The sequence below is a fragment of the Magallana gigas genome, chromosome 7 (genome assembly GCF_963853765.1).
Source record: "Magallana gigas chromosome 7, xbMagGiga1.1, whole genome shotgun sequence".
Lineage (NCBI taxonomy): Eukaryota > Metazoa > Mollusca > Bivalvia > Ostreida > Ostreidae > Magallana > Magallana gigas.
Window position 1 is genome coordinate 36455939 of NC_088859.1, and position 23939 is coordinate 36479877.

The window sequence follows — 23939 nt, forward strand, 5'->3', positions numbered from 1 at the left end:
TAAGGATATTCGCCTGCTTGGGTTTATAGTACTGCCTATTATTTGGCATTTATAGCTTTTCTTTGCTCTTTGTCCTTTACCTGTAGTTAACCAAGTCTGGTTTTCCTGAGTATTCAAAACCAGTTATAATGAACAAACATGCTAACAACCAACAATTTCTGTCGCAAATGCAAAATAAATAAATAAATAAATAAGAAATCTCTGATTACTGACCCTTTCTGATGACTCCATTGTGATCACTAGAGATGTAGTTACCCGACTCATCAATGGCTCCCTGTCAAACGAAATATCAAAATATTGAACAGAAAATCATACACAATACAATTAAACAAAATAAACAAAAAAAGAAAAAACCTTAATCGCCTTTGTTTTTAGGGATTGATTGTGTTCGAAATAATACAAATTCTGTCCCCCGAGTAAAATTTTTAAGTGGTAAAGACCGTGCAGTTCTTAATTCCTTGTTAATTAGGATGTCGCCAATAGTCAATTAATTAAAAGAAGAAACAACGAAAGCCGGGCCAAAAAATGTCCGTATCTTCCGTTGTCATGGAAACATCGGGATTAATGTCAGTGAAAATGATAGACGTATTCGTGCTGATCTGTCACTCGGGTCGATTTGTGCGAGTACCCTATCCATCAAGTTGTTTCAACATACATAAACATGTGTCAGTGTTTGGAGAAAGTGTGCGGCTTTCTATACATGTACTTGATTTTGCTTCAGATATTCTACACGCATTAATCGTACAATAAAGTGTGTGAATTATCATTTGTTGCCATTTAAATTTGTGATTTAAGCAATGGATGAGCAGTCAGACAATTTATTTTGTGTCATTCTGCATTTCATTTCAGCAAAGCTTCATTTAGACCCTACAAATCGAAATATCACAAAACCTTTCGTAAAGCAACAGTTTTCAACAACCACAGCGGGCCTTTTCCATATTAAAACATGGGCTCTTCTCTAATTTACAATTTTCGCAGCATTTATTAAAACGACCTAGAAATTAAAAAGTCATAACATTTTATAGCCATGAATTTCAGACATGGATGAAAGGGCAGCGATGAGGGATTAAACTAGGTCGTCCCCAGCTATGGTCACTTTGGAGTTATGCAAGAAGGTTGGGGAATGATAGGTCAGATGTCCATTAAATATCACTGAATCACAAGACGGTAATGGCACCCATTGTTCGTTTGAGGTTTGAAATAGGAGATGGTCAGGGTGTTCCTAGTACATATTGATGAAGAAAGAATTTTAAAAGCAAGACCTTTTTCCCGTGCTTTAATGCGCAGATATCATCTTTAATTTCAATTCAGTTTTTGGGGTAAAGAAAAACAAAAATATGAAAGGTCTTTAAAATTGAAAACGACCCGAAACTATTCTAGCAAAAGCTACAAATAGATACGAAGTATGCTGACAAAAAGAACAACATTAAATACTGGATGCCAGTTTTTTTCATTACGCTTTAGTGAGGCCTTTTGGTGCCAATGGAAGTCGAAAAAGTTCTAACCAATCGATTGGACCCTGCCTGAAAATTAGACCCCCAGGCCTTTCTTGGCAAATACGGTGGTCAAAGAGTTCAACGAAGATATATTTTTCTGTCGAGAAATATGAGCTAGCATAGATTGACTGAATGTCTAACATTAACTGTATTGTGATGCAACAAAGGACACTCGTTGTTGGCAAAAAATATACATGTGTATGATTCTTTACCTTTGGTTTCATTAATAAAATCGGGATAGTCTTTTTGTCATAGGTACAAATCTGTTGCAAAGGCTAATTAACATTTTCGTGGAATGCGTTATCACTTATAAGAAACGTTTGCTATGTGCTGAACATTTTGATCGGTTCATCATGCATCACTCACTCGAATCGGCAGACACAACCAACTTGTAGCGTGTGTTTTCACGAGTCCTTAACAATTTTTTTTATCGCCACAACCACTGGGAAATGAATGTTAAAAAAGGAGCAATTCAAACAAATTTTATGGATTAAAATTCTTTTTATCACTTCAAGGTGAATTGTCGTTAAACTAGGGTACACAGTGTGCGGTGAGAGAGCGCCATTTCAAGACAAACACATATGGAGTGTTTACTTTTCCTTTTACTAGAAAAAAATTGAAATTAATATAATTGATATTAACTGCCAAAATCATTGTTTTTATTTGAAATAAAAATTTATCAAATTATGATTATATTTTAATTTTCTCTGCATATATGAAACTTTTCCCTTTTCCAAATAAGTTAAATATGTAAATACAGAAATGACCAAAGTTCAATTTATAGTATATATGCACATATTCAAGAATTTTTTTGTTAAAATAATACAAAACTTTGGATAAAAAGAAGTTTTAAAATGCACAGCGTTCTATGCGAGTGTGATTTAAGGTGCAAACTGGCATTTTATGGGAATCCATTAAAATTTCCTTTTAACATATTCATGTAAATGGTTTTCCTTGAGTGACTTAGCAACAACTTAATAAAGATGCATTCAGGTGTCAAAATATAAATGCCTTATTTATGTATCAAAACGGTAAGTATAACTCCATGCAATGAAGATATGTCACGTGTTGGCAAAAATGTCTTTCCATTTTCATCCTATTCTTCTGTCGTTTATATCAAAAAATGTTTATACCTTTTTTTGTGTGTGTGGTACATGTATAAAGTGCAAAACACGAAAAACACAGCGATGTAAAGAAAAGGGGCACAGCAGAATACAGAGGACTAGAAAACGGACGTTAATGAGGGAGAAAGAGGAAAATACCGTTCTCCTTCATGACAAGAAAAACGACATAAAACTGAACGCGCCTGCTTGATCTGTAAACCCCGAGTCGTGAACGGGAGGGGACTGGTCAACAACAATATATTAAGTTACAAAACGATGTTGTTGATAGTTCTTGCCAGGTATGCTCACTGCCACATGACTGTCACAATATTCTCCAAAACATACGTATTATATAGATCGGATGTGGTTCATGTTGCTAAGGTTACGGTCGTCTGAATTTATTAAGAGTGAGGACTACACGACAGAAAGGGGGTTCCAGTCCGTTTGGTTTATACTTAGAGGTACTCGATTAAGTATGTCGAATATTAAAAGGAAATGTCCATTTACACGTTTTTGAATGGAGATAGGACAGCCTCGATCAAACCAAATGGCTTTGGAATTACTCTCTACCATTTTGCATGGGTGGGAATTTTAATTAAAGATCAACATTACAAATACAATTTAAATAGCGACCATTGTGGAGGATTGTACGTCTGATTTGTCAATCCGGAAACAGTGTCGAGGGATACCTGTCTCCGGTTTATTATGCTAGTTGTTACATCACGTGAAATCGCTCTAACGAGCAGCATCATTTATTCCGGTAGGAATTCGGGAACAGTGACAGAATTAAAGAAAAATATTTAGATCGCGTAAAATGATAACAGTGTGAAAGAGAGAGTTACAATAGTGCAATACAAATTTCAAAGGGCCACAAAAAGTGTGTTGGAAGCACAGTGACACAAGGCTGTTAACTAGCTCAATTAACAAACCGAATTGCGAAACAAAGAACTTTTTGAGGGAACTCGTTTCCTTATATAGAATTAAAAAATAGTAATAATAATAAACTATTTTTTAAAACTTAAAATACGCTTTTAATGCATCATTTAATTAATTAAATTCTGACCATGCAAAAATTATTTAAGAAATATGGAATAAAACATGTTACAAAACATCGTATTTGAAGAGTTATTATTTTGTTACTGTGCCTTATTTAAAAGAGGGCATGTGATTACAGAGTTCAGTCAACGAATGGCGCCAGTCTTTCCTCTCAGTGTTATGTCTCAGCGATTTTAACATTTTTTCTAAGAATGGATTTTAAATTGCAATTGTTAAATGAAAATAAAAGACAAAAACTCAAACAAACAAAATTGAAGTGGAAAAAAAAATGGTTGATTATTAAATACTTGGACTGTGTTTTCCTTTCTGATAAATTATAACCGTTTAAAAAATTAACAAACTATATAGAAATAATACAAAGAAAACATATTTTTTGAAATAGAATTAATGGAAAATAAAATGACATTTATTATTATTTTTATAAAATAATTTTTTATCTTCACATTCATGTGTAATTAAACTGAACATGTGTGGCCATCTTTTATGCCCCAGGAAATTTTGAAAATGTACTGTTAGAACAATCCATGCATGGGCTATTTCTGTTACTATTTGCCCTCGGGGGAAAAATAATTAACTGTGATATGAATAACAGGCATAAATAAAAACAAAATATTTACCACGTTTAATATGAATAACTGGATGACAGAAAATAAAAACAATATGTAACATATCTTTTGAACTCATAAAAAATATGTAAAGCTATATTTTTTCAAAAGCACAATAATTTAAAGAATAAAAAATGACTAATTTTGCTACAGACTACACAGATGAGCGTTGATTTGGACAATTTTCTATCGGACCCTATTCTCATTAAAGAAACCTCACAAATTTGATGCTTCATTTTATATCGCCTCTTTCCAATAAATAACCAATTAAACGTGAGGCGGATAGAGAGCATTTCATAACAGTTTGTAGAATGAAGATGATTTGAAATATCGAATGTAACCGAACCCCCACCGTCGGTGAGTTAATGATAGGACCCACGGATGTACTACCCCACAAACGTATAATTTCTGAACAATTTATGGGCGCATCTTCTTCAAGACAAATGCCCGTCCCAAACACTAATTCCGACCACAGTGAGATTTCTCAGCGAGAGGAAAACCAAATAAAAATAAAACTTGTTCTTACCTGATGGATTCCATCTTCAATGCCCGGCAGTCCTGCTGATGGGTGAATATTTAACAAATTTGTATTCTGATCACCAAAACCTAGTGGATGCCCCCCTGACATAAGAATATCTGGTCGGCGGATCCCACCGTATTCCGAGTGGGGTGGAGTAAGTCCGGGGTGCATATTATGGAGGGGTTCCTCTTTGTAGCGCAGCACATTTCGTTCCGGGGGATGAAGCTGATGATAATGCTGCTGGGATTGCTGATGAAAGTTACTCAAATGTGAATAAGAGTCCGCATTGAAGTGAGGATGATGAAAGTCCATTGTTTGTTGAGATGGGAGGTTGTAGGGAGGGGGGAAATATGGTGGCTGGAAATCTGAGGTCGGGGTGTGAGAGAGCCGAGGGGCGGGTGGAAAGGAACCGGCGGATGACACGCTGCTGACCAACTGTCCCAAACCGCCATGGCTACTGACATCTCGACGGTCCTGCAATAAAACAGAAAGCTAATTAATAACCATGAAAATAAATTTAAAAAGTACAAGTTACACTTACCTAAATTAAAGAATAAACCCAGTAAATAGAATACATTTTATATAGATAAAAAAAAATCACATAAGTTCTATCATCATACCGTGTACCCATATGATTCAGGCATTTTGAATTCAAATCTGATTAAAGAAAGGTTATATAGAACAATTAAGCGTCCAGTTGCACCGTCCACTTCATCGCCAAGGCTGGAATGAGTAACACTGAAGTGTGAAGAGGAAGGAGGGGAGTATTGGATTTTTAGTCACTCCCATCTTTTTTTTCTATTGAATTCAATTAGCCACAATGTATCCTCGCGCATAATTGCGGGAACGAATTAAACCCAGAAAAAATACAACGAGACGCAAAGATAAACAAAAAATTACGAATTTTGGATTAGTATTTTTGTAGCCTCTCCTCTTTATACAATATGAAGAACTGGGGGTGTGGTAATGGGATAATTTTATGTTTTCTGATAGACAGTACACAGGGAAAGGATTACTGAGAAACACCGTTTCACAGACATCATTTTAAATCGATTAGTAAAATATTGTTTAAACGTTACAAAGAGAAAAGCTAAAATCTTTTTTAGCCTAAAAACATTACAAAGACCCCCGCGGTTAATTTTCAATATAAACATACCTAGAGGACAGTGCTCGCGTAACATGCAAATACATGTGAAAGATACCGGTAATATTTTTTTAAGATATGTATTTATAAATGCACCTCTGATTCTGATAATAGTCCGTTAAACGCCTCTGGCATTTCCTCCTTGCGATAGTAAGATTGGGACTGATCTAAATCGGTTATAGATCCACTCCCATTCACCTTTGCCTGTCCAGTTTCCTCCGCAGTAGCTACGTGCCCCGTGGGGCTCACTTGTGCCATATTGGTACGACACGCTACTTCTTCCTAACCCCAGGGGTGAAGTTCGATCCGGTAACTTGTAAATACTTTTCAGTGTTCCATTTCAGTGACTTCACGATTTCACCGATTAGTGCTCAAGAAGTTTAAATGTCCAAACACATGGGTAAATATTATTATCTAACAAATTATTATTTTCCGGGGAAAAATTGTAAGTTGATTATTTTTTTCAAAATGATAGTCAGCATGAATAGATTCACTAAGATTCACAAAGATTCGCCACAGCACATCTAGCCCAGAGGCATTTAACCAAAATAAGTCCAACAGGCTACGTACGGAATATTTGGGGCTTGTCAGTGTTGTACACGCTTCAGTGAGTAAACCAGTGGGCGTGTCAGAGAGGCGGAGCTTACGGTGCTTATTTAAATAATATGTTATGCATTTAGTATAATGTTTATTCAGCGTTTTATTCATCGAGTGTTCAGCTACTCCCAGCTAAGATAAATGAGACTACAAGTTCAAAGGGGAAATACTCATAGAAAATTTCTTCTTTTATTACAATTTAATCTCCTTTAATTTTTTGACATTAATTTCCGAAATCTTTTGTTAAGTGTTATTTTTTTTTATTCAAATACAATAAAAATATGATAGTTAAGATTTGTATCTTTGCTTGCACGAGTCAGACAGAAGATATACACAAAATTACACAATAAAAAGGCTTTTAAAACAACTAATGTTCAATGTTAACTAGTGTAATTAATTTTGAAACAAAACCTAAAAAATCCATAGGAAAATTAGTGTTCTGTTATTTTAACGGTAACATTACGGTTTAAGATTACTATGTTTAAAGTTTTTATTCTAAAAACTTTAATTTTTTTCTTTGTTTTGTTTAATAAGCTTGAATTGAAAGAATTACGTGGGAAGATGTAACTAATTGAAATGTCTTTATACGGAGCAATGGTCAATCTCGAAAGTCTCCTTTGATAATCACATTACGTTTTTTCACCGTTTATTTACAAATCGAATTATCAGTATAATGAATTAATTAATCAATTGAATAGACATGAGCAAATCACACGGCACTGGATAAACAGAAGAGCTTATTCTATTATAATCTGACTGCGAAGTATTTCTTAGACATAGGATTATCGCCCCTGTTTTTGTTACGTCACATCACACTGACAAGTAATGCTCCAAAGTAATGGTACAACGCCGCTAAACAATACAATAGAGGACACGCCGCGCTACAGCTAATTGACCCTTACTTCATATCGGGAATTTCTCTTGATTACTAAAGAAACAGAGGATTCTTTATTTTGAAAAACTGAATATCTTTCACACTGTCTCTCTAAAATTTGAGTCAAACACCGTGAGAAAATTTGCACTTTCCAAAAGACAACCATTTACAAATGTTGATGCAAAACTTTATAAATATTTTTTGGAAAAATTGTTCAATTCCTGATTGTATAATTTCATTACAGCTGTAACTCCATCTTGATTAATACCGATATTACGGAATCTTTGGTACAGATACATATTACAAAGAAACAGAAGTGCTATTTTCCTTAATCCAGAATGGAAACAATAGCCCCTAGACAAAGGCTGAATGATGATAAAATATGTGAAGCATACATAAACAAAAGACCTGGTAAATCACAGATCATGACTTGATAACTTTGAAACAATTTCCACCCCCTATCTTGGACCGCCATCTCTTGCCCGTGGGAGAAGCGCAAACATATAACACTTATATCTCTCTTCGATAAAATGCTTTTCATTGCCGAGAGCAGGTTGAGATTTTGTCTTAAGTATATTGCAGTATTCCTTGATTCACTCCCTTTTAAAGGAAAACGAGCGCGGCATTCAAGAAACCATTAAATGTTATTCCATTAATTGAAGTGACCTTTCTTCAGTATAAACTAAAAGCATAAAATAAAAACAAAAACAGGACAATTATCGTTTGGTTTTCTTTCTCATTATTAGCCAAATAAGTCTTTAAAAAATTCTTTAAACAAAAGGGCAAAATATTTAAATACGTTCAAAGACTTTGATTATATACTTGTTTTAAAATACGAATTCAGACATGAATTAATCTCAAACTTGATTGGCTATTGACAAAGTTGAAAAATGGTTAACAAATACAATTCAAATTTCCAAATCTTCCAGTTACGCGTGAATACTTAATTATATATTTTCTGACAAAACGTAAACAGTATTTTTCTACTTTTTGGACAGAGAAAAGTTTGATTGATTAAAATGTGAAGTAAAAAAAAACTTCTACAAAATGCATGTTATAAAAACTCTCATTCGTTTAAAACAATAAGTTTGAAAATGATGGTAAGGAAAATATTTGACCATCAAGCGTCTTCAAATATATGTTGAAATATTCATGTCATTTTACCGTAAAATTATATCATATCTGTTCGTTTGAAATATGCAACTGATTTGCAAGAAACATTTCAATATGTTAGTTTTATTTCGGAATTATTTGCATATATCTTTAAATGCAAGATAATATTTCCGGTTAACATAAGCCATGAGAAGGGGAAAAGGGTTAATTTGTTGGTATTTTAATGTCACACATAGGTATAGAATAACAAAACCAAAGGTTCACTGTCCGAAATTTCGTAGAAATCTACTGGAGGATAAATTTCTATTGAAAGTGGCTCATAGTCGTTTCTTACAATAAACAAAATTCCAAAGAAAACGCGTTTAAATGATATCTCTTAACGTTGTTTTGTTGAAATGCCCCTCTTATGTAAAGTATGTATTTATCTTTCACCTACAAATTGAAAATCCACTTGTTGACCACTTAATGCGAAAGGTACTTCGAGTATCAAAATAATTATCTGATTGTCTGAGAGTCATCCAGAACTATGGCTTTCTCCCAGCGGCGCATATAGAAGTAGATTGCAGTTTAAATGATACTTAAAATATTACTCGCAGAAATCAGTGTTCAAAAACCCAATTGAAAATCGTTAAAATCTTTAAAGGCTTGACTCTTTCGCTATTTCTTACACCTCGGTCCAAGAAATTTATGTAACTTGAAATAGAGAAACATCATTGTTTAGTCTTTCGGGATTACGATATTTGAAGTTGAGATTAAAATCAATAAAGGCCAAAGTAAGAAGATTTATACTCATTTCATTTCTTTAGACATTCTCTTTTGAAGTAGGTATCAAGGTTGAATAAAGTCTCTTCATTTATAAAATGGTTTTTACTAGCTTTTGCAGTTGTAGCGGTGTTGAAGTAGGGGATCAACAGCGGTCTAAACAATAAGGTCTTACACCGACCCAGACAGAGCGGCGCTAGTCATTGAAAACATAGCGCGGTTCCACTGGACTTTTTAGTACATTTCTGTGTATCATGAATTGGATTAAAAAACAACTATTCTTATAATTTCTTCACACAAAATCAGGATCAGACTATTAAATAAAGTATTAAGAAAAAATCCACTAAATGATAAGAAAAAGTTGCATTCAAGTATTTCGGGATATGGCAAATTGGGATATGGGATTACTGGTAGACAGATAGTGGTAACAAGTCCGGGCCTCAACAAGATCAGGGATCAATAGAAATCCCAGCGGGGATCCGTCTGACCACATAACAGTAGATTGAAGACAGAAAGAAAAAGAGAAAGAAGGGGAGCGAAAAACAAAGAGGTAACTGATAGAGATTGAAACACACACAGAAAGAAATTGGGTATAAAAAATATCAAGAAGCGTATTTTGTCTTTATGATATGATAACCAATTTTTCATTTTTGAAAAAACAAACCCAAGCACATTCTTTATCGCCCATACAAAGTTGTTGTTTGCTTAAAATACCAACTCTGACTAATCCCTGTCCATTTCAATTAATTTGTCTATGAAATTATTAATATTGTTTATGTTGGTTTTGTTTGAAGATTCTTACGAAAATATATCTTGACAAATGATTCGGTTAGTTTACTAATCTCATCATTGTAATATATCAGATGACGTCAGATTAATTAGACTCTGTGAGTCGTCGGTCCTGACATCTGCCATATTATTTACGGATGAAGCATTGAAACTATAGATAACAGAATGCAGGTGGGTAAGATGAAAAGATTCCGGCGTTCAGCAAGGTGAAGATGATGACATGAAACCTTACAACGCCCAGTGCTGCTCGGTAGATAACAAATGACATATCTGAGTGAGAGAATAGCCGTATTCATCCCGGACACTTTGAAAGTCTTGTCAATGAGGTGTAGTTCTCGCCAGTAAGTGAAAAATAGTCTGTCAACTCGCACTAAATTGTATGACAAATAAAAACATAAAAAGATACATAACAACTTCTCAAGACTTCAAAAGATTCAAAAATAAATTTTGATTACGCGACTTTCTCTTTTTTCATAAGTGATGAACATGTTCTATTTTCATAACCCAATCTTTTTATAAGTGGTATCAGGTGCATGTGTTAAAAAAAATAATTTTAGAGTACATATTAAAAAAAGCCACTTTACGGGTGAATGTAATGCATTAAATGCGACAAAAACTGTTTCCGAGATTCCTGATCATTAAAACATACTATCTTATTTCAAAAGGTTAAATTTTCACGGGGTAAGTTTAGGGCGAGAAAAACCTTTTGAAGAGCACGAAAACACAACACCAATTCAGGTTGGGTTGTGAGGAACGCGGAGAGGATCCGTCATTGCGATCGAATTAAACCCCTAAAATCACGGAGACGGGAGCTGTGAAAGCCGAGATGATCGAGCGGCCGTATAATTTGGCACTTTTTCTAATTTAACACTTCATTCTATCTACAACGATGTCTAACACGTTCTATCTCATTTGGTATTCTTTACGTCTTTAAAGTTTCCGCAACCTTGATTTGAATATGAAAAACACAAGGTTGATGAAATTCAACGCGTTTCCCTCGTTGACAGGAACTCACATTGAGACACTGTCATGTGTAATTTGTAGTTTCTGTTCGCGATAGTTCAGATAGAAACAAGAACGAGGGTCCGATTCAGATTTCAGTATTGAGAAGCACGTAGACAGATTCTATCTAACATTTTTGTTCGATTCGACAAGACGTTCCGTACAAAAAACATAATTTTAGTGTTAATGTGAGAGACTTCATCTTGCATTCTCTTGGTACACTTGCCGTATTTAAAAACATCAAATTTGGTTGATATTGTTTTATATATACTTATAAATAATCTACTTGATAACTGCATACGTATACAGTATTTATTATCAATACTGATATTTAGATTAGCACATGTAGTTGAAAGTTATGTTTCTAGCCTTTACTCTTAATTCATATACAGATTACTTGATTATTTAGCAGCTGATATTGGGTGGATAAAGAGAAGAATGATTGGCAGATGTCAGCAGAGGAAATTGACATCACCCACAATTCCTGCCGCGGGCATTCAGCTTCCGCTCTCTAAAAAAGTACTGTTCATGCGATAGAGATATTTAGTCATTGCTATGCAGTCACCCAGACCATCCTCCGAAAGAATACCAAGTAATTATATAATAATGATGTATCATATTTTCTGCTTTATGTAGATTATTCATATATTAATATAAGAAGACGTCTTGAGTGTGAAAGATAATCACAAGTCAACGACACGTGTATTTTAGTTGTTAAAATGTTATCTTTCTCTCTTGTTAACATTGCTACAGCCTACAACAGAGACATTCTGTACACCAATACACCAAACACATATATAATCTGATAGCCATGGGACACTGATAATTCTAATTAGTAATAATTGTTTACAAAATATACTTCATAAACAAAGCCTTAGGTATAAGGGACTAAAGACATAAATTCGAAGGCCTTTGTGGACACACACCCCCGAGGACAGCATAAAGTGACCTTAAAAAACACTCGGCCAACAAAGAAGTCTTCTAGCCGGTGGTGGTTGTGTATTGAAGAAAATACTAATGTTACAACAGTATGCTATAAGAAGCGGACCATTCTTTGGACCCCAAATAAACACACGTCTACCTTTAAACCTCAATTACCTAATATCGTCTGTAAGTTTTGCCTTCTATTTTTCAAGTAAAGGCTAACGTTTTAAAAGCACAAAAACTTTCTTCGCCGAGAAACGAACCCTAATAAAACATCTGTTTAGAAAAAGCAATAAAGTTGTACGGTATACAACTTCATAATTTAAGATAAATGAACAACACTTGGCAAGATTAAGAGGTTATGCCATATTCTCTTCACAAAATATGGACTATTAGCGTAACCTTTGAGTGGTCGACCAGCGTGAATCAGCCATGCTGGTAAAACAGCATCTAAAATGACCACATCGTAACCGGATGACAAATAACCATGAAAGATGACATCAAGGCCTCCCGTTAAACGCCGTCCATCACCGAGGGGATGTGGACAAATTCTGACCAAACTTGGGAACAAGGTGAGGGCAGGTAATCCCTCACAGTCTCCGCTGTCAGGTAGCTTGACCATCGTTATAAATATATAGGGAGGGTTTGTGGGCAGGAGACGTGTTAGTTACACCGCCAGGACGTGTGAGGGGTAATAATTAATACCCAGACAAGCAAAAAGTATCATATGTTCATTAATTGTCAATATGACACGATGCTGTACCAAGCAATGCCATTTCTTAATATTTCCTTCGTTGTAAAAAAAACAGGTTTGGTCCCAAAACGATGTTAAGATCTCCTTAAAGAAATTTTATTTTACTGAACTTACAATGCATATTAATTTGATAAATAGGACAATAAAAGTGTACTTTGCAAAAAATTCCTTCCTAGACGGGTAAGCTTTATATCCAGTTTATATTTCATGATAAGTAAGTACGCAAAATATTCCATATCAACAATCGCCAATTTGTTGCATTTTTCATATAAATAAAGATTTCTATGGACAGGAATGCAATAGATTTCTTTCTAAAATACTTATTGTTGGTAATTCGGGAATACATCGCTTGATCATAATTTTATTTACCGGAAGTATCTGTATCATCTTTGCACCGGTCTGACTCGAGACTATGGAGGAAACAGCTGGGTGGGTTTTATACTGTTTGCATCGATCATTCATTCCCTTCTTGACGTATATGCCAATAATTTTGCTAAATGATAAACGCGGTCTTTTGCAATCAGCGAACAAACCTTCATTTTTATGAGATTTGTTTTTGTTTTAGCGAAATTTTTAACCATTTTCCCGGTCAATATTCGTTAACATAATTTTTCATTGAGACAAAGGAACGATCAATTATTAATCGTTCATAACCTGAATATTATGCATTACTACAAACATATTTGTGATGATTTTACAAGACAAGTATATTATTACGTGCATATTCATTTAGTAAAAAACCATGGTCAAATTTTAAAACTTTGACAGTTTTTAATATTTTAGTGAAATTGTCACAAAGCTCAGTTTAACTGCATTTGAACATTTTGAAAACGGATGGTTCTGCAATTGAAATTTCATAAAAATTCCATATCTAAAAGGTATAACCTGAAATTGCCATTCTTTTTAAAATCTAATTAGGATCATGGTTTTTATAATTATCGTTCTAGATGTGTGCCATGTGTCCGTACTTTGAGGAAATTTTCACCGACTTTCATTACTCCGTAGAAATGGCGTGACATGCGCCATTAAATGGACCAAATTGAAGCGAGGAACACGTAACCCTAAGTACTGAGAGGTTGGATGGAGATTTTATTGTCGTTCATTTGTCTCTAATCTTTTATATCCTATAATTTACAGAAAGAGTAGCGTTTAATATGTAATATCTCAAATATTTTTCCTTCTGTTTATTACAATTTGATTTCACAAAGATAAACTGACGGTCGGTCCGGCACGTTCCAGAGCTGGTGTATCCATACATTAGACAAGTCGCGCACCGGTTGTCTCGGGATTAGACGCTTCCACAATCAGTCATCAAAACCGATCGTCGCATAATAAAAATCTGTTACCTTTAAAATTAGCCCAGGTAAAAGCATTGTCTTTTCTGCCATAACGATTATAAAAAAAATCAAATGCGTTGAACAAAATTATTTTTTTTTCCGAAGAATTCCGAATTCAACCAGATATTTCCTTTAGCTCAAAATATAAATGAATTTTGAAAAAATATATTTCTTGTATTATATTGGTTATATTGGCCTGTTTTTGATGTGATTGCCAGAATAATTTAAATATTCTATCATTATTAATAGCAAAATTAATTTTTAATTTTTGCCCACTTAACCAACGTACCATTTCTGCTAATTCCCCCTTTTACTTACAATAATAAAGATGTGGCAACTGACCGGGATTAATACAAAGCATAAATAATTTTAACGATATTGGAGCATCATTTCGGAAACATATTTAAAACCTAAATTCGGAAACCAAAATATCTTTGGGCATCCCGAACAAGATTTGTCAACAAATCTTAACAAATAGACAACCAAAGTGAAATTTGATCAGGTTTATTTACAATGAAAATTAAGCCATCAATACAACACTGATAGAAAGCTTGGTGCCGATGGCCTGGGGAGGATTGGGCCCTCTTGTCAACAGTTTATAAACCATATTGATTTATCCAGCCATTACCCTGGCTTTTTAGTCAACTAGTAGCTCTTTTATTTAATTGTCAGAGAAATGAAACGCTGGATCGTGGAAAAATTACATTAATAAACTACAAAATACGTGATAGGATGAAAAAGATGGCATTAAGATAAGACAAAGCGCGGGTAACCGTTAGTTTTTATAATTCGCGAACTTGTTTAGCTCTAGGTGTTAATTAATGAACGGGTTAAGTGTTACAGATAGGCCTCTAAGTCTTTTCTTGGATGCTGTTCCGCACTGTGCTTGTTTGTCCAATCGCTGAATTTATCATTCTACAATTGACGGGAATTTCTTTTCATGTCGCATCTTTATCGTAACAATTACATAATCTTGAAATAAAATAATTGTTAGATTATTTTGATAGAAAATAAATACCGTTTCCACAGAATAAAGTAAATGCTAGTAATGATGATTATTGAAAAGGGTAAACAGCAAATTTCTATTATTTTTGATTGTGAAAGACAAGAGGGTTAAAATGCACGAATTTCTGAAACTTAAAAGAGGTTTTTCCACACGGGTTCTAAAAATGTGTAAAATTAGGCGGTTTTTTTTTGTTGATCATGTCATATCTACATCTATATACAGTGATGTTTGTCTTGTACAATATTACAGAGATTTATCAAATCATGATTAATTAGTCGAAAGCTGCGTATCGCCGCAACAAAGAGAGAAAACACATGTACTACACGGGTCGAGATAGTCATCAAAAAAGTCTAAAACGCGAAAGACAACCATCTGTTGAATTTCGGGAGTTTTGGGATGTCCATTCAAAAGGCTTGTTACTGCAGGGTATGGAGTGACAGGGTCATCGTTACACGTGTCATAATTGGTTGTAAGCTGACAGAATTATACAGTGTGTCTTCATCACACAGACAGAACGATCAGTAATGGTGACAAAGTTAACTGTTTTGCCAGCTTCAAATACACAGCAAGGAGATAAGACGGACCAAAACATATGATCTCCCCAAATCTAAACAAAGACCTACATCAACTTGGAGCTTGAAGCACAAACTCAAAGATGGACCACGTAGACATGCGTTTTCTTTCTCCGGCTTCTTTAAAATGTCTAAATTAATTTCATTTCATTATTCTAAAGGTAAAAACTATGATAGCACTGATGGTAGTAATGATATTTATGACAAATATAAGAGATCTTGTCACATACGTATTTTATTGCCATTGTATTAACTCCCACTCAGAATTTATATGAAATTTTTCGGGAAGGAAATTTTAATATTTATGCAAACATTCAAACAGCTGGCAATTGAGGAATTCAATATTCGGTTTAATTGCCACAGCCTCTTGTTAATTGTTTAGAATTTGATGTTTTGTAAATTAACAGAGTCACCTAATTAATGAAATGACAAGACAGAGTTAAGACAAAGGTCGCTGTTCCTTTGTGCCGCTGCTTGTTAAACACTTGTAATCAATCAACTTCAGTTTTCAAGCATTTACGATATTGGCTCCTCTTTTGTTTTTTCTTTATTTCAATTCTTTTATAGACGTTTCTACTGCAAAAAGGATAATATATTATTATTCAGACTCTAAAAGGGTTAAATATTTAATTGAAAGGGTCTCTACAATATTTTATTATTATTATTATTTTTTTTTTTTTTACAAAATTACCAGGTATATCATATCAATACAATTTTTTTCGAGTACTTATTGTGTAAAATCATTGTTTTATATTTTACCAGACAGCAGAATTTGATAAAAAAGAAAATAATTTAGAAGATGATTTAACATATGTATGTATCATATATAAGAAAACACTTTCTAAAGAAGAGCACCTTTTCTTATTTAGATAAAAATTTCTAAAAGAGAGGATGGAGATTAACGTGCTTTTATTCCAGGGGCAAAGAAAACATCTAGTGTATCTTGTCCGGAAAAATTCTCTAATTCAAATATTTATCCAAAGGATAAGAAATTGTTGAAAATCACAGGTCGCTAGATTTTTGAAATTGAACACCGGTCATGCCATACCGAATTTGTTTTTTGTTCTGCTGAAGTACGAAGCTTTTGAATAATTCGGAATAGTCCAATATGAATCTGGTTAAACATTATCTTTTCAATATCATTCTTTATAACTGTTTGAATAAGGAATTTTGTCTCATTGAAGGGCTCCTAATCTCTTCGTCGACAATTTAGAAAAACATAAACAGAAGAACGGCGCGAAATTTCACCACAGGCGATGAGTAGGAAATCGTTTAAAATAGCAAAGTTAATTCCTTAAATAAAAAATTGTCCATATTCCGGCCGGACTAAGATGATTGAAATTCGTAATGTGCTCGGATTTTCACACTATACCAGACATTGAAAAGCCACAGAATCGTGTATTTGGTTTTTTGGTCGGGTTCTGATCTATTTAATCAGTCCTTGATTTATCAAAGTTTCTACATTCACGCATCACAAAGGGAGGCATTTATTTTCATGTCAAGGGTTAAAACTATACAGCTTCATCTTGTATTACAATAAAATCGCTTAAGGTCACATTATAGAGAATATGAACCGTGATTTAATTTTTCATTGGTTATTTAATCTTGAATATTACACGAGATCTTTTGATCGCATTAACGGTGACCTATGGGCAAAGAGAAAATAAAATCCTAAATAAAACCACTTTTGCTTAGTGCACCGATATTTGTGTTATGACTGCCCATACATATTAATCTTTCGATAACATTTATTGATTTCGCAGGGGGAAAAAAAGTATGCATATGCATCATAAGTTCCGATTTCCAAGTTGAACCCGTATAACAAGAAATATAGAAGTACGCTTCCATGTCTCCTAAATGAACATTTGGAGACACACAAAAACACAATCATTTCTAAATATTTCCATCTTACTTAGGGTGTTAACCTCACATATATCTGTACAACATTACATGCTAAAGGTGAAAAAACTGAAAACATGACCTACCTGCCAAGGGGAATTGGACTCGATAGCCAAAAATGACATCTTTCTCTGTATCCCTGAAGTTACTCTTCACAAGTCTCACAAACCGATCCTCGAGGTGTACTCAAAACGGCCAATCAACGGATATAGTTAAACCTTAGGATACAGTTGGAGTTTGGGCGCAGGAACGTTCATCTAGATGCGGTTATGTGCAGACGCTAGGAGCAAAACTTGTCTCTGTCGATGTCAGACAACGATTCTTGTGTCGAGCTTGAAACTGAACAAGACAGCCTCCAGAAAATGCTCCTAAAACCAAAAAAGCCGTATTGTTTAAACTAACCTAAAGCATATATCTAAACTTTGTTATCACCATTAATTGAATGTGATTATAATTCAAATTTTATTTTTTGCTGCCTCTCTGTACTGCGCGCTGATTGGTTGAACGGGTATTTCTCGCATAATGTGGGTGTCACCTATTCGTTCGACTCCATGTATAAATATCATCGTAATGTATAATAAATCTCTCTCCCGTAAAAACCAAAGGGTTCACTCAGCCGTCGCAATTTGCTACACGATTAGTTTTAAGTAACGTGGTCTATACATTAATACACACGTATTAATGCGTTTGACCAACCAAAGGTATAGTGGTTACATACCACAGTAATTGTGCTAATTTGCCTTTTACTACTCTTCATCAGTTTGTCTCGCCCTCAAAATTTGAAAATTAAATAAAACAGAATCTATCAAACACCGAATAAAGAATTCCGAGTATTACAAAAAGAACTATTTAACGGCCGAATTCCCCCTTTCAATCCATTTCTATTGCTTTAATAGTCGAGCTGTCTTTTAAAACGCTGTAAGTTTGTTTTCCCCTCAAATTACCAAAGGATAACAGTAGAAATTTCCTGTCTCCCGTTGTCCAGAACAGAGCGAGGGATGATAATAGGTATGGTCAGTTCAACCGATACTCCACTATGGCAGAAACTTCTGCCTCTCTGCACAAACTCTGGACTTTTGTCACATCAGGGAATGAAAGCAAAACTCTCACCTTTCATCGCGCCCGTGACAGTTAATAATTCCAGAATTGTAATTGGAAACGAAAATGGTAATTTGGAATTTCATGAATACGTCCACTATGAAATGTACATCCAAAATTCTTTGAAACATGATCGAAATACAAATGTTTGTAAAACCCAAACACGTCAATGTTGCCATCTGACAAAAATTCTAGAATTTTAAGAATTGAATCAAAAGATTCAGAGCCAGTGTTAAAGAAACGACGTCGCAGTCGTTCTTGAGCGCAAAGAACGCAATGATGTCGGCTTTTCTTCTGACAGCTTTAGACTGATAATAAATTGTTTCAAAAGAAAAACGATTAGAAAACGATTTTACCTTATGGGGAAAAACTTTGCGGAATCACACCTTTTGTCTGTTCAGGCCCGGGGACACGTGCTAGCTTCTCGTCTGCTTTTGCAAATACTGGGAGCCGTAGGGAGAGAAAATTGTTTGTATATTTTTGGGCTGGGCGTCACTTGTAATCCCTAGCTATCAGCAGACTGGCAATGATAGCGAGCTTATGTATGATCTTTCATCAACATTTGCTTAAGTACAATGGATGGCTATGATTCTCAATGGCAGTTAACCGTTGTGTACATATCTGCCATTGCGCATCATATTGTAATATTAGTAACATATTCAAATATGTTTTACAGTTATATCATGGAAATTAGTTTGGGTAACCTTGTTGCATATATTTATGGGTTAAAACATCGACAAGGTAAGATTTATTCTTTTTCTTAGTTGATGTGCTATTACTGTCATATTCAATTAGAAAATTATTTAATATGACATTGATTTATACCTACCAATTATTATTTTTACAGTAATTTTCTCGAAAAATCTTAGGGAAAAAATATATAATGTTATATAATGCATACATATCACTTAAAATCAGAAACAATCATTTACAATTTAATTATTAAAAATGACATTGAAAAGACATTGGTTTTCAACTTGGAATTTCTGAATTTGTTGTATTTTAGATATAAAAGATTTTTCCATGTAAAATTAAATTCATAACTAAACTTGTTAAATACATGTACATATGCATTTTTAACTAAGTTTTGTAAATTATGCATTGTAATTTCGAATTGAAACAGTAATATCGACATTTTTCCTTTTAAATTTATTTTTTTTAAATGAAAGAAAAAAAAATGATCCGCCTAGTGCATACCAAAAGGTGTCATAGCTTCCACTTGAATGGAGAGCTGACAACAATGAGATAGGAAGTAGCTGATCAAAAATAAAGTATCAGCCTACGAACCAAGTAATGGAGAACAATAACCTAATCTGGAAACAGAGCGATGAGAAGACATCAGTTGACTCGAGAAATTGGAAATTGTATGGCCAAGTCCTTTGATTATATGAGAGAAAAAAGAGACAAATTGTCTCTCAGAGAACGAAAGTGACAAGAAAATAATTGAAACAACGAGAAACAAAAAAGGGCAGGTGCTTGGAAAATTTATAGGAATTAGTAAATAATAAATGCTGTAGTTAATTCGTTTGTTTCCAATTAATTTTGCTTTTAATTAACCTCCTATTAAGTCAATTTTTTTTCTTGAATATTTTTTGCAAGAATCTGATTATTTGGAATATAAGTATAATAGATATGAAAATTAAGAATCATCACGTTCTAAAGGTATAGACAGTATAACACGGAACAGTGCCTTTTGCAATTTGTAGGACAAATAAATTTGTGTATCGTCTCCGAATTCATTTATAACGATCATCAATCTTCCCTGTTGCACCATACAACGTTTTCCATTAAACGAAAAAGAAAATGATAAGGTTACATGAATTTCTATCACATATATAAAAGACGCTAGAAGTATGTTTATTTACACTTAGTTAAAGAGTTACGGCACACGGTGACGATTTTTTTGATTTCCGAGTACAAAAAACGAGATCAAATTACCGATGCCTTACCGATCGGCCTCAGATGTCGCTTCAGTGGAAGAAACAATAATTAACTCGCCTTTCACACGATGTTACCCATGAAACTTATATGTTTGAAAACCCTTTTGTAATACAAAATTTTCTTAAAAATTAAAATTTTGGCTTTCAGAGCAAGAATAGAAGGGGGTTGGTATTTTTTTGCAAAGCTAATATTGAATTTTGCAATGATAAGTGAACAAAGAGATCGGTAATTGAAGGAAGAAGGCGAATACATTTCAAACGGCAGGGTGTCACTTTTGAATGACGGGCTTTTTCACGAAACAAGACACTGGTTCTTGCAACAACAACGAAAGTGACATCCGATTGTGTTTCCAACAAAAACATTGCTCTGATTGATAGTGTTAACAAATGCAACTTGTTGCAACATATTAATCTTAAACACGTGTACCTGTAGTTTAGTAAATTTAAACACAAAAGAAACTATGAAGTAGACCAGAATAAAAATAAAAGTATCAAGTCATCATCTTCAGATTTGTAATGTCATTTCACAGTAATTCTAAACATTTTTATGCCGTTTCATCAAAAGCAAAAATTTACACTTTTATATGGATAGAGAAGAAAAGAAATTCAAAATCAAGTGATTTATGAAAAAGTCTTAGTAAAAAACAAAACAATGTCTCCACAGGGATGGGGAATACTGTCTCATCATTTAACTACATTTTTAACCCTTTAACATTTTAAGTTGTAAAGCTAAATCTGAAGATTTGAATTCTAATCTTTATTTTTTATAAACGTTCAGGTCCTGCAGGGTAAATTCTGGACGATACAAAGGGACGATAAGAAAGTTGATACTCTCCGCAGACCCCCTCGGGTCCCTGTTTAAGGGCTGATCCCGAAGCGCCATGCAGTACTTCTTTCACAGTCTGTGTTAATTAGACAATCTTGGAGTCGTTCGCCGCAAAGCTTTTAAAGAAATATGCAAAAGAATAAAACAGATTACACAAAGAGATCGGCAAATCTGAAGCGCTTGGTTATGGATATGAGCTAGAAAGAAGATTGTCTCTGCAAGACACCCTCTGTCCTGAGGCTTGGATCTGGGCATTTGAAAGCCAAGCACGTGGCCCTGCATCGGTGACAGGACGTTGTCCAGTAAGGTTGGTATTCGTGTGTTCTATGGCGGGGCTAGACACCGTCAAAGTATTTAAATCTAATTCCTACATTGTTTAGAAGTACCAGTCATCTTTATAAACACATTACACAAAACCACCGTATTTACACAAAATCTCGAAGGAATCCACGTCAAAATATTTTACAAATTAAAGTTAACTCCCCCCCCCCCCCCCTTCATATATCGTAAATGTTTTCAATGCCAACCATTTTTTTCATAATATCATTTTTTTTAAATATATTTTTCATCGGTTCTGAAAATGGAAAAGTATATGCTACTTATGATATTTAAAATTCTTTTTCAATTTGGTAAATAAGCAGCTAAAATTATAGAATACATTTGAACAATAAAGTTGATGTGCTGTATAAAATATCAAAGAACTATTTTCATCATTATTTTTTTTCAATACAAAATCAATTTCTAGTATAAGAACTATTTGATATACACTTGAACTAGAAACGTGCCCTGTAAGCCAGTTTGTTTATTAATGATGCATGTACTTTAAGCAACAAAGCGTTTATTACTACTTTCATATACTTATTATCTGTTGCTGCATGATATTTTCAATGCAAGATAAACTTTTATTTTAGACGAGAAATTCAGAATCTTCAATAAAACATATTTCACAATAATTATTTTAATCTTTCTTGTAATTATCATTTATTTATTTACCCAATCATTACTCATCTATTAATTTTTAAATTTTAAATCTATATTTTGTTGATATTTTAATATTGCAAACATAACAGATTATCTGAACAAATGTTATTTTAGAAATTAAATACAACTCAGGGGAAAAACAGGTTTTAAAAAAATAAAAAAGTATGTCTTATTGAAGTGAAAAATTGCATCTATATTCAAAAGACAAGAAAAAATTAAGAAAATGCGAAAAAGAGATATAAAACTACCCTTGTGTAATTAATCTAGATTTACAGTTTTGACTTGTTTACCTTGGACACCGAATTTATCATAAGATTTCTTTCTTTTTTTCAGTCGGTATACTACAGTGATGGTCTCTGACATTCTGTTTAGACAAATCTATTTATTTAACACGTGTTGTGGTGGGTCCCCGTTTGACTTCTTCTCTTCCAAATGCTCACCTAATGGAAGGCTACTTTTAGTGCATTTGTCTTTCTCTGTCTATTTACTTAAAACAAAACTTCAAAGGGCGACGAGATTTAAAATAATGATCCGTGCATACACATTCCCTGTACTGCGGGATATGTTGGGTATTTTTAGACAAGGTTTCATATAGTGAAGTGACTGGTACGAAGTTTCACTCTCGCTGTAGAAGCAAATATATTTTTCCTGTAAACAGACTCCTCATCGGAAGCAACAACAATAAAAAGAAAGGACGACATTACCTGATTTTCTGGCCTTCCTGGATCTGTTCCTTCTAACGGAAATGCAGCCAAAAAAAAAAATCAAAAACTTTATAACTCATGATACTTGAAGCAATACTGACTTTTTATTTTCTTTTTATGAATTGGTGCAATTATTAATGAATATTTTTCACTTTGCTTTTAGATTGGGTTTTTCATAATTGTCTGTTCAATACTTGGTCACGGATTTTTAAAATTGATATTGTTTTGTAAAAGATTGTTGATATTCTTTTTATATTTGTGATGTAATCAGATAGATTTGCGGTTATTAATTAAAATTCTATTTGGAATTTATATGTAAAAGTGTTAATAATTGTTTGAAATGTGACAATATTTGTATTTATTATTTGTTTAGTGATAAAGAAATGTTCAATACCATGAAAAGTTTTATTTTTCTTTCTTCTATTGATTTTACCCAAAAATTGTGGAATTTTGCAAAATACAAAATACCTTGTCATCTCATTTATCACTTGTCATATCATTTCCATTAGGATATAAACGGAGTGTTGTTCCAATTTTGGTTTTCAATTTTTTGTAATAACTACGCTATATCATAGGGAACAAAAAGAGGTATTAGTCACTTTAATAATAGCTTAATAATCAAAATATAAGAAATTATTTGAAAAATGAAAGAAGAAAAAATAGTCTTATGAGTGGTCACATTTATATACATGGTATCAAAGAAAATTAAAGAAAAGAAAATTATGTACATAAAATTACAATGAAGAAGTTCTCAAGAAGTATTTACATGTTAGACATTTCTTTCCTGAATAATGTATTAACGTCGAAAAAAAAAATTGTACGGGTAGTATGCATTAA

At 33.6% G+C, this 23939-nt stretch overlaps 1 protein-coding gene and 1 long non-coding RNA gene across 5 annotated transcripts in view; one reads left to right on the plus strand and one right to left on the minus strand.

Moving 5' to 3' along the window:
• LOC105325417 (transcription factor AP-2-epsilon) overlaps positions 1-19147 on the minus strand; it is a 26822-nt gene extending 7675 nt beyond the window's left edge. Inside the window, exons 1-4 of one of the 4 annotated variants that reach the window (XM_011424971.4) lie at positions 19008-19147; positions 17640-17921; positions 4787-5254; positions 214-274 (exon numbers count right to left, since the gene is read on the minus strand). In XM_011424971.4, coding sequence (XP_011423273.1) covers positions 214-274; positions 4787-5254; positions 17640-17678 — 568 coding nt within the window. In that variant the 5' untranslated portion in view covers positions 17679-17921; positions 19008-19147. Of the gene's footprint in view, positions 1-213; positions 275-4786; positions 5255-5400; positions 5558-6020; positions 6499-17639; positions 17989-19007 lie in introns of those variants that run through there. The other 3 variants (XM_020066000.3, XM_011424970.4, XM_011424972.4) reach the window with 3 other exon arrangements.
• Positions 19148-19252: 105 nt separating this feature from the next.
• Positions 19253-23640, plus strand: LOC105325418 (uncharacterized). The gene is made up of 3 exons (XR_899712.4): positions 19253-19392; positions 21370-21724; positions 22732-23640. It is a non-coding gene; the product is annotated as an uncharacterized lncRNA (long non-coding RNA).
• The last annotated feature ends 299 nt before the right edge of the window (positions 23641-23939 follow it).